This window comes from Leptopilina boulardi, unplaced genomic scaffold (genome assembly GCF_019393585.1).
Source record: "Leptopilina boulardi isolate dan_hultmark-lab unplaced genomic scaffold, ZJU_Lbou_2.1 LbouV2_140, whole genome shotgun sequence".
In the NCBI taxonomy this organism is placed as follows: Eukaryota; Metazoa; Arthropoda; class Insecta; order Hymenoptera; family Figitidae; genus Leptopilina; species Leptopilina boulardi.
Window position 1 is genome coordinate 474602 of NW_026137686.1, and position 12738 is coordinate 487339.

General features: G+C 25.5%; 1 protein-coding gene across 1 annotated transcript in view; it reads left to right on the forward strand.

Moving 5' to 3' along the window:
• LOC127291539 (uncharacterized protein DDB_G0284459-like) overlaps window positions 1-12738 on the forward strand; it is a 309035-nt gene that overhangs the window by 291823 nt on the left and 4474 nt on the right. Inside the window, exons 5-9 of the mRNA XM_051320722.1 lie at window positions 1986-2093; window positions 2433-2534; window positions 3385-3486; window positions 4768-4839; window positions 5874-6075. Coding sequence (XP_051176679.1) covers window positions 1995-2093; window positions 2433-2534; window positions 3385-3486; window positions 4768-4839; window positions 5874-6075 — 577 coding nt within the window. The 5' untranslated portion in view covers window positions 1986-1994. The remainder of the gene's footprint in view (window positions 1-1985; window positions 2094-2432; window positions 2535-3384; window positions 3487-4767; window positions 4840-5873; window positions 6076-12738) is intronic.

Below are 12738 nucleotides of genomic sequence, written 5' to 3' on the forward strand. Positions count from 1 at the left end.
TGATTGGTTGATATTTAATCTTCTGTCCATTATTCTGTGTCATGTGACTGCATTTATCTTGGAAAATAGAAAAGGACGACATATAAATCCTCGCTTTATACATCTCTATAGTTGCGTTCCAAATTTATTCATGGGTGAATTCTCTATCAGCTTATAAAAATTGTATATCCACTATCAAATAGTTGATTAACCATCGTTAACTTTTAAAATCAATAATTATTTATTCATTGATTTTTAATTGTAAGGTTTTTTCAGTGATGACCCTGGCGGATTCGATTTGCGTAATGTCTACTTAACTAAGCGGACTTTAGGTAGACATTAGGTAGACATGTAAAAAAACGTATAAAAAAGCTATTAATCGACTTATTATGATAAAAAAAAGTTGATAAAAGGGTAAATGAATGTTTATAGAGTAAATTTGTACAAAATTTGTAATTAATAAAGCAATAAATAATTAATAATGAATGGAAATGTGCGCGAGGTACCTGATCAGTTCAGCTGTACAATTATTTTCGTGCTATTTTCATGAAAAGAATATAAATTAACTGCAAAAACAATTGATATTTATAAAAAAAGTGTAAAATTGATTTAATTTTATTGTTTGCAATACGAATTATTAAATAATAATTAAGTTTTTATCAAATGTGAATAGTGTTGTGAAAACCTGTGAAAACTAATGAGTTACTACATTACCGATCGCATATGAGAGATGGCGCCACCAGTTTTTACAATACAGTGCGAGCATGTTTTCTTCCAAGCTTTTGCTTTGAAAGAAAATAAAAAGTGAATTTTAAAATGCAGAATAAAGTTATACAAATAATTATTGATTTCATAATTGTTTCTCGTCCAAAATTACGGACATGATTGCAGCTTTTTTGTTACACTCATCGAGAACTTTTTATTATCATATGCGATCGGTAATGTAGTAACTCATTAGTTTTCACAGGTTTTCACAACACTATTCACATTTGATAAAAACTTAATTATTATTTAATAATTCGTATTGCAAACAATAAAATTAAATCAATTTTACACTTTTTTTATAAATATCAATTGTTTTTGCAGTTAATTTATATTCTTTTCATGAAAATAGCACGAAAATAATTGTACAGCTGAACTGATCAGGTACCTCGCGCACATTTCCATTCATTATTAATTATTTATTGCTTTATTAATTACAAATTTTGTACGAATTTACTCTATAAACATTCATTTACCCTTTTATCAACTTTTTTTTATCATAATAAGTCGATTAATAGCTTTTTTATACGTTTTTTTACATGTCTACCTAATGTCTACCTAAAGTCCGCTTAGTTAAGTAGACATTACGCAAATCGAATCCGCCAGGGATACTATAAATGTAGCGTTTAAAGAAACTATTTTAACGAAAATAATTAATTTTCGAAAATAATTAATTTTCGAAAATGAAGTTTTAAAATAAATTTTCAATTTAAAAATGCTAATGAATTGGCTCAAATATTCGTCTCTTCTAATAAGTGATAATTTATTAAACCTCGTAAAAACATTATTGCATATTTGCTTCTATTCAAATAATTATATAACTGTCATTTTTTAAATTTACATCCTTTCGGACAATTGTGCACAACTTTTAGAATGAAAATTTTTTTGATACTCAAAATTCGCTTATCGAAGTACACCGTAAACATATACATAAAAATGGTTCTTATTATTTGCGTTGAAAGCATTCCCCATCATTCTTAATAACAGTAATGATGGACTCTTGAAGCAAAAGTACTTCATAGACGTTTCTTAGAAAACCAGTTACCAGTTTTTTACTTAAAATAATTTAAATTCAATAAATGGAGAGAGTGCTAAACTTGATCCCATTTATTTTTAAGGCCTAATCAGTGTGCATGATAATAGCTACACGGTTAAATCTTAAGCACTAATTCAAAGTTTTTTTTCAATTTTGCTTTATATGATGTATGATTTTTTTATAATATCAGTTTATAATATTTTTACAGCTAACTGCAATGACTGATACTTCAGTAGCCACTGATAGTGTCAGTGACCCGAAAGTTAATGTAGAAACGAATAGCCCTCCAACTGGCTCTAAGTCAGGTGAAGAAAATGTGAGTATTCTAGAATTAAAATGACTCTTTTTAGTCTACTAATAAGGAACCTTTTCTTTCTGGATTTTTTAAGATAAAAGAATAAAATAAAGAATCAGATTTTAGAGCTGATTTACAAACATTATAAATTTACTAAAATATTTTTCTGATTTAAGAAAGATAAAATTTGTTGAATGTAGAGGGGACCAAACTTGGTCTCGTTTATTTGTCAAGCTTAATTAGTGGGCGTGTTCGGAGTTAAACAGTTTAATCTGCAGCACTAGTTCAAAGTTTTTCTGGATTTTTCTTTCGACTTTGTAAGATTTTTTAAAAATACCAATTTATAATATTTTTTTACAGCCCGGTGCAGTGACTGATACTGACACTGATGATACCAGTAATTCGAATGATATTCTCGAAACAAATAGCTCTCAAATTAGCTCTAAGTCAGATGAAGAGAATGTGAGTATTTCTAAATTAAAAAGATTATTTTTAGGCTTCTTAAAAAAGAACAGGACTTTTTCTTTCTGCATTTTTTAAGATAAAAGAATAAAGTTTAAAAAAAAACAAATTTAAGGGTATGTGGGAACCTCCCACGTGACCTAGTATGGGAAAATGTGTTTTGGTAGTATACATTTCACTCTGAAATGAGAAAAGATTTTTGTCTAAAATTTTGAGGGATGATATATTAGGGCACAAGAAATCTCGCTGTTCTCCGAAAAATACATAATTTTGAGTTAAATTATTAAAAAATGATGTTTAAAAAGTGACATTTTTAAACGAAAATGAAAACAAACATGGCGGCGTATACACAGACGTTGCTTGAGTGTGTCAGTGCTCCAGTAAACAGCGCCAATTCGAGCGAGTGGCCGCTGAATGAACTATGATAAAACACATTATTTTTCTATTTATTGCTTTATTTTTATTATTTTCGCGTTAAGTTATAGTAAATGAGAAGAATAGCGAGATTTCTTATACCAAACTAAATCATTTTTCCAAAATTTTAACCCGAAATCATTTTTTATTTCAGAGAAAGTTTCAAACCACAAAAAAACGTCCTTTGCCCACATACCCTTAAGACCTTATTTACTAACATTATAAATGTACAAAAATATTTTTTTAACTTTAAAAAAATTGAAATTTATTGAATATAGAGGGCTCTAAACTTGGTTCCGTTTATTTGTGAGGCCTAATTAGTGGGTATTATTGCAGCTAAACAGTTTAATCTGAAGCACTAATTTTAAGTTTTTCTGAATTTTGCTTTCTACTGTTTAAGATTTTTCAAAAATATCAATTCATAACATTCTTACAGTCAACTACCAAGACTAATACTGGCACTAATGATTCTAATGCCTTGAAAGAAAATACCGGAAGTCAAGGCCCTCCAAGTACCTCTAATTTGGGTGAAGATACTGTAAGTATTCCGGAGTCAAAAAGACTCTATTTACACTGAAAAAAAATTACTCTGATCAAATAAAAATTACGTTATTTAAGAAAATAATTTACTTGTAATATAATATAATAAATTTAAATAAATATCAAATAAATTTATCATTTATAAAAATTATTTCATTCAATACTGCTTGAGTAGCCAAAAGTTTTGCACATTTAAATGAACGAAATTTTTTTGCAACTTCTTTAAGTACGAATTTTATTACAAAATAATATTTTAAATATCTAAAAAGCAGATATTAATTCAATAATTTTTTAATTTGCTGTTTTATAATTTATAACCATCATAATTTTTATTAATTTATAGATTGAAAAAAATATTTCGTTCATTTGAACAATCAAAACTTCTTTACACATCAAAATCTATTTATTTCATCCAAATATTTTTTATTAGTTTTCATAGAATCATTTATTAAATATTGCGTTATTTCTATTAAATAAATTAGTTTTCTTGAATCAATAAAAAAAAATTTATTGTGTCAAATTATTTTTTATTTGTATCAAAAAACAAAATATTTGAGTAATATAAATAAAGGAATAGTTTCAAACAACACTATTTTTATTTAAAATAAATATTTACTTGATAGAAATATTCTTTTTTGTTTTCATAAAATAATGTATTAGTATTAAATAATGCATTATTCGCATTAAAAAAATTAGTGTAGTAGAATCAATAAAATAAATTTATTCTGTCAAATAATTTTTATTTGTATAAAAAATCAAATATTTGTGTAAAATAAATGAATACATTATTTTAAATAATTTATTATTTGTTAAAACTTTCATCTGTTTCAAATAATTTAATTTACTTAAATCAAACCTTTTTTTTAGTGTGGAAAATGATAAGTTAACCATTTTTTTAATTCCATTTCGGTCCAATTCTTCTTTGGTGGGGCCAAATTTCACCCAAAAATTAATTCTAATCTGCAAAATTCGGAATTGATAAAATTTGTATATTTAAAAAAAATGTTTTATTGATTCTTGAACAATTTTCAATTTTATTTATGTGCAGTTTTTGCATAAAATAATTTTTCTTTTTATTTATTATAATTGAGTAAGTTACTTAAATATAAACAGAAGTTTATGTGTCCAGATGAATGAAAACTAATATTTATATTTAAAGGCAGTTAATGTTTGTAGTATAATAATTAAAACTTTATTTATAAATATGTCTTATTTTCTATATTCTGTAAATTAGATTGCGTTAATTTTTACGATATATATAGAAAATAAACATTTACAGGTAAAAAAAATTAAAAATGGATCAGGTCGCAGTGGAGGAGATGGTAAATTAGCTAGAGCAGCAGCATTTAAAGTAAGTTAAGAGTGTAAATCCAGGGTGTCTACTTACCGAGAATGTAAATTAACCGGGAAAAACTGGGATTTAGCCGGGAATTTTACGTCAAAACAGGGATTTTTCTTACTTACGTTTAAATCAAGTTTTATGAGTTTAATTATATATTAATTTTCTTTATGGATATAAAGGCTAGAAAAATAAGGAATTTTTTTAATTTTAGGTCATTTCGTTTCGAGGTCTACATTAAAGAGTTTATACCTAGTCAAGAGGTACAAAAAGCAATTTTCTGAGAAATTTTTCAAAGGAAGTTTTTGCATTAGATTATGTAACTTTTGAAGTAAAAGTAATATTTTTAATTTTGCAAAAAATATTGATTTTCGTGGTTGCTGCAATGATTTTCCCATGGCTTCTCTAAAAAAGGGTCTTACAGTGAGCAAGATATTTTTTCACTGGATCATCTGAAATAAAAAACAGCAAAATATTTGTTTAATATATAAGATCAAATCTTGTTTTTTAAGGAATAAAAAGTTCTACATTAACAAAGTTGCAGCATCTAAAAAAGTTTTTTTAATTTCTTTTTTTTAAAGCTGCTTTGTGTAAAAGCTTTGTGTAAATCTATTATTTTTTCATTCCGTCAAAAAAAACAAGATTTGATCTTATATTAACTAAATATTTTTTTATTTCAGATGATCCAGTTAGAAAATACCTTGCTCATCGTAAAACACCTATTTTTAGAGAAGCCATGGGTAAATTGTTGCAGCAGTCACGAAAATCGACATTTTTATAAAATTACAAGTATTGTTTATACTTTAAAATTTATATACTCCGATGGAGAAAATTCCATTCTAATAAATTAACAACTTTCTTAAAAGAAATGGCTTTTTTTGGCCTCCTGGTATCATATGCTACCAAGTTTTATTTAAATTCGTTAGCTTACTCCGAAGAGATATCTATCCGTCCCGGGACTTTTGATATACCCTGTATAATGATTACTCTTTATTATATACCTAATCATTATTGTAATTGTGTAATAATTAAAAAATATTTTTTAGGTTACTAAAGAAGCAGAAAAGTTAAAAAAGAAAGAAGAACAGGAAAAGAAGAAAAAGAAGGAGGAAACTAGTAAGAGAGAAACGAATAAGAGAGAAAAATCACGAGATAGAGAAAGATCGAGAGACAGGAATGCAAGAAGAGATAGAAAAAGGTCGAGAAGCAAAAGCTCTAAATCAAAACAAGAACAGGACCAAGCACGATGTAAGAAAATTTTACAATTATGTATGCAGAATAGATTGGTTGTCATTATATTAATATATTTCCGGTTATTTGCAAAAACGTGACTTTTCAAATAAAATTTAAAAAACCTATCCTTCCAGATGAGATTTAAGAAATATGCAAATAATGTATGTAAATTACTTCATTTTCAAATAAAAATTACGAAAAAAAACTTGAAAAATAATTTTCGGGAAAATTTTCAACTTGATTAAATCTTTTTAATACTACACGGAGAGAAATCTGCTGCGATTTTTGCTTGGATGAGTAAATTACTTTAATTACATGACACGACACTTGCATTTTTAGCATAAATTCAAGTATTTATTGTAACAATAGTTTCTAAGCAAAAAACACAAGTCACGGGTGTTAATTTTGCATGAATTTTACATAAAAACTGCAAAAGGGACATGCAATAAAAGTAATAGATCCTCTCTTATAAAATTTGCAAGAATGCCATCTGATTTTCAGGTGGAATTTATACAACACAATCTTACCTCCGTATACACACAGCATTTCACACACACACAAATTATATGCTGCGTTGATTCCGAGGAACGGCGCACAATCTTTGCGCGCTACGGAGTTCGCGTTCCTTATATTCAACGTTCAAGTGATAAATACATGTGATCGTTTATTTTCGTCATCATTTATAAAATAACAGTGTTTTTGTATAACTTTAAGAATTAGTGTTGCAATAAGAAGATAATATTGGTTTAATAGTAAGTAATACTTTAAACTTATTCTATTGTTATGTATGCTTAAACAACGTGACATGTGAAAATTTATAGGTTATGTTAATCACAACTGCCACAGTGTTTACAAAATATTTTTAAAAGAAAATTGTTTGAATTTTTTGTTTCATGAAATTATGATTTATAATAATTTATTGCAGTTTATTGTTAGAAAAATGAACGAAATAAATAAAGTGCGTGAAGATCATTCGTCAAAGGCAGGACAAGGTTTACATTATTTAATTTTTAATTAATTACGTTTAAAATTATTAATTTATGTGTTATGTTATGTGTTTGCCTTATTTTTATATAGACTAAAGCATAATTATTTAATTTTTTAGAATCATCTAATGATACATTGTCGACAATTTTATTGAATAATAGCGCTTTGGATTGTGATGGTGCACTTGTTGGTGACTATTTTGTAGACCAAGACAATTCACTATCTTCATTCAGTGATATTTGTAACGAAATTTCTGATCCTGATATAAATTCGCAAAGACATCCTTTGAAGACTAATTTTCCTGCTAATGGAACCAAAGGACAGAACACTTCAAATTGCGAGATTGAAGGTAAACTATTTAAGTTTATTGTCAAACGTTTCACATTGTAAATGAAACTTTAGTTACTAAAAAAAAAATATTTTAAGAAAAGCTTATGATTGGTTTAAAATATCAAAACGTATTTTATTTATTCTACAAAAAATCTTCTAAAATGAATTTAACTTTTCAGTTAATTTTTATTTTTCGAAATTTAGCTTAATTACTAATTTGACAATTTTAGTTTTAAAAAAATTTCATTTTGGTAAATTCGTAAAAATTAAATTTTAATTCAATTATCAAAATAAAAGTTTACTTTATTTGATCTTTCATAACTTATTTTCTGTAGATCGAAATACCAATAAGTTATCGAATTACGTTTATCAAGTTTTAAGTAGTACTTACGAAGGAGAATTCCTTCTAGCAGCTTATGAATTCGAAGAAAATAAAGAAAATCGCGACAAATTACTAGCAACTAAGAAAACTACGTATTTTTCGAAGTGGAAAGTAGCTAAGCTTGTTGTGAACAACGAATTTCGTCGTACGAATAGCTTCACGTAATATTACAATACATTATCTATTCGAATTTTAAATTATAATTAGTATATTATATATATGGGGGATTGCACGTCAGATTTCGGTTCAAAATTTGAATTCGGGCAAATATATTTTTTTTCGTTTCTTAGGGGAAAAAAAGGTATACGTATTTGTGGCCAAATTTTCGAGTTATGAATTTTTGAAATTTTGATTTTTTGAAAGTAGACCAATTTTCAATGTTATGTAACTCAAAAATTATTGATATTAGAAAAATTTCGCTTAAGAAAAATTATTTGTTTCTTCTTCGACATTTGAATAAAAGTAACGAATAAAATAATTTTATTTTATTTTTTTATGAGAAAAATAAACAGCTTAAGTGGTTAAAAAAACTTCCTATTTAAAAAAAAATAGAAAGGCCAACTTTTTTTTATAAATAAATTATTTAAACAAGAATTTTGATCAGGTCCATTTCCAAACTATATGCAAACTTTTCTTATCATTCCCAGCTAGAAAATAAAGCAAAAAAAAATTTTTAAATGCCCAAATTAAAAAAAAGTAATTGGTTTATAAAAATTATGTTTTTTTTAATAAAAATTAAAATTATTAATTAATTAAAATTATTTTTTTCGTTAATTTTATTCAAAAGTCGAAGAAAAAACAAACATTTTTTCTTTAAGCGAAATTTTTCTAATGTCAATAATTTTCGAGTTACATAACATTGAAAATAGGACTATTTTCAAAAAGTCAATGTTTTAAAAATTCATGACTTGAAAATTTGGCCACTAAAAAAAATAAAAAAAATACATATACCTTTCTTTTCTATAATGACCAAAAAAAAATATATTTGCCAGAATTTAAATTTTAAAGCGAAATCTGACGTGGAATCCCCCATATATGTTTATTTATTCCGTTAATATCAGTGTTTGCATTTTACAGAATCACACCTGACCGATTTGATGAATTAGCTCTAGAAGCTTCGAAACTTTTCCCTGCGTATTTCAAAGAGTCATTTTATACGCGTTCAACAAAAGATAAAAATGCTGGAAGAGTATTCCAAAGTCATTATGTGAATCAGCGAGAAAAAGAATGTGCAATTGGGCGCTTGATTAGCCAACGAAAACGAAAAAATCCTGAAGAGCTAGATGGTAATTTTTGTAATTATTAATCTTAATCTAATTATATGGCTTTGAAGTTTTAAACAATCAATTATGATAAAGAAGAGATAATAAAGATCTCATTGTGACTTTGTTTAAAAAATTGTCAAAATATTATAATGCAGTCAATTATTTATATTTTATAGAGTTTTTAGATCAAAACGTTATTGAATATTCTGTTTCCAACTGAAAATACCTGCTTTATTTCAGAATTAGCTTTAAGCGAAGAACTTCAAGAATTGCAAATCTCTGTGCAGATAATTGACGATTGTTACATGCAAAAGTGGGTGTCAACTGCTCTACAAGAACGACTTTCATTTTACAGTTCAAACGATCTTCCGCACATTTTAGAGAATTTTCCTAACCTTGCTAGTCCTACTGGTTATAATTTGGTATGCATTTCTACTGTAGTTACAAATCCTTTTTTTAAAAATAATAATATACCTTCTAAAAACTTTATCTATTTATACATATCAATATCTATAGGTTCAAATAGATTTTGAACATTTTTTTCGAAAGGACTCGAACATATTTGAAAAAAACTGGTCGAATGTTGCAACGAAAGTTATCAGTTTTGCCAAAAAGAGAAAAGCGACTGATGAGAACATAAAAGAGCTGTTAAACAGAAATACCAGTTTTAAAAATGAAGGTTAGTGCTCTTACAGTAGTAAAAAGTATGATACATAAATTAAATTCAATTTTAAAAAATATAACTTTTAATAATAAATTTGTTATTAAATCAATTTTTATTTAAATTAAAATATGTAAAATTTTTTACAAATTAATATTTTTTTATTAAACAAATTCGTATTTATTTATTTAATTAATAAAAAATTAAAATTTGTTAATAGTTAAAAACATTGTGATTTAAATTTAAAAATTTATTTTCAAAAATTAACTTGCATATTTAATCAGGGTTGTCACGTGTCAGGAATGTCATGAAAAAAATATTTTGTCAGGGAAATTTTAAAAATTAAATAAACTCAAAAATATAAAAAGTAAATAAAATAAAAAGAAGGTAACAATATTTTATACAGTAGAATATCAATTAAATGAATTTAAAAATGTTGGTTGAACTATATACCATTAAAAAAAATTTTTAATTCGTTCTATGTAAAGATTTTTCTATCAGGGAAATTTTTTAATGTCCAGAAATTAGAAAATGAGTTTTTATGTCAATTCTGATACATCAGAATTTTATAGTATGAAAAAATTTAATTATTCTCCATATCAGTCGATTTTAATTTTAATTTATCAAAACACTTACTGCTTTAATTTTTAATTTAATCTCTAATTTTCATCGAATTTATTCAATTTAGATTTCAACCTTTGTAAATTTGAATTCATTTTAATTTTAAGTGATCTAAATTAAAATTAAATCTAATTTTTATTGCTCTAAAATTTTTTGGCAGAAATATAAAGCGATTATTTTAATTCGACCAATTTTAATTGACGCGTAACTTTATTTATCTAAACTTTGGTTTAATTTCATTTTTCACATATCCAAATTTGTTCAAATTTTTAAAGGATCTAAATTCTCGATTTCTTTCTAAACAAAAAGTACAAGTTTCTAAAATTCTCTGAGTCAACAACTTAAATTGTATTTAAAATAATTGAAATTTGGCAAAGTTGCAATTAAAATTTTTTGAAATAATTAAATTTTAAAAGGTTTTAAACTAAAAAATTTTTCAATTTTAAATTCTTGTAGATTCTTTACAAAGTTTTTTAAATTATTAAATTTCAAAGAATTTTTAATTGACAATTTGTTATAATAATTGAATTTTTTAAAAGCTCACTGAAGTTCTCAATCTTTATTCATCAAAAAAACTTTTTAATGTTTTGTTCATACCTTTAATTTATCCCTCTCCCACCCCTCGTAATTTTAAATCAGAATAAAATAAAAAGATTCAATTAAATGAAATCAAAAGTAAAAAAAATTAATATCTGAAAAAAATTCAAAAAATTTTTATAAAATAGAATATTAATCAAATGAATTTAGAAATGTTTTTAAACTTTATAGCATTAAATTTTTGTCAAGGAAAATTTTTGTATGTCAGGGGAATTGAAAAATGGATTCTTGTGGCAACCCTGTTAATAAAACTATAAAAAATGTAATTAAATTATAACAAAAATTTATGTCCATTGGAACAGAACACCGGCAAACGCTTGCTTTAGTACTCTTGCCCTTTTTGTTTCGAAAAATCACGAAACAGACAGTTCGCTCAAAAACAAAAACAAATTGGAATCCCGAGAAGACGGAAATTTTGAAAACGTTTATTCTTCACATTGAGGTATTTATTCATTTTATTTTTAAAAAAATTGTTATTTTTTAGTATCTATAATTATTCTATACTCTTAAATTAAAAAAAAATTAAACACTGGAAATTTTATTTTTTTAAAAAAATTAAAATACTCATACAATCAATGTCACAAATTTTTAAAGATTATAAAATTTGAAAAAAGCATTTTTTGTTTCATTTTTTTAATGTTAAAAAATTTTATTTTCTGACAAAATTAAAAGTGTTGAAAATCAATATGATTGACTGTTCAGAATCACAGAAAAAGCGTATAAAAATTAACAATGAGAGGAGTTCCAGTTTTAATTTTTTATGAATTTTGAGTATAAAAAAAATTAAATAATTAATTGTTTTCTAATATTAATTTTTAATATAAATAATATTAATTCAATATTGTTACAAAATATTTTGAAGTCTTTACTCACTGTAAAAAAACCACAATTTTTTAAGGAACTAAAAACTAAAATAACAAAATAAACTTTTACCAATTTAAATTTTACTGCTCCCTCCCTTTAATATCATATGCTTTATATAATTTTAATATTTTTTCTACCTTTGTTTACAGAGTACGGAAAGTTTTAACGATTGTTTAAAAAATGAATCCAAGCAACTGTTGGATATGCATAATGCACATAAGATACAATTACAACCTTTTGTTGTAATCAACGGTCCTACACTAAGTAACATAACCTCAGCTTATGTTGTTTTTGATAAATTTAAATATCAAGTGTCGACTACAACTTCAGCTGTAAAATTGTGCTTCCAGTCGATGAAAGTGTTTCACGAAAAGTATTCGAGCATATGTAACCACATCTGGCAATTTTTAGAGTCTGAAGTATTTGAAATGAACATTGCCAATGCTTATTCAAGTGTCGTGTCATTGAAAGAAAATCTTGCGAAGTGTTAAATTTTTATCTAATTTCATTTTTGTAATTTCGTTTTATGTAAAAAAAAATCGTGTTCTTATATCTTACATAAATATGAATTCTTCAAAAGAACTTTTTTTCGGAGCCAGTAACTCTAAAGCAATTTTAGATAAGGAGATGCTTAAATTTACCCTAGCATTATATAACAATCCTCTGCTTTCCAGAAAAGCTGTTGACGACGTAATTAAAATGTTTGATGATTTCATTTCTGACCTTCTAATTCCTTATATACAAAATCAAGTTCAAAATGATTTAAAAGCTGCCGCTGATATTGAATCTTATCACAGGATTCAATTTTTGTTAGAGAATAATAAGCGTATTTTTAACAAATTTTCAACGGAACATTTAAGGTTCAATATCTACAAAAATGAAAGTTTGTATGTGGCTCCGAACAGTTTTGATCTTGGACAGGAGTCTGTTTTCATTAGCGAAGGAGATGAAGTAAAGGTTGGCACAAAAAC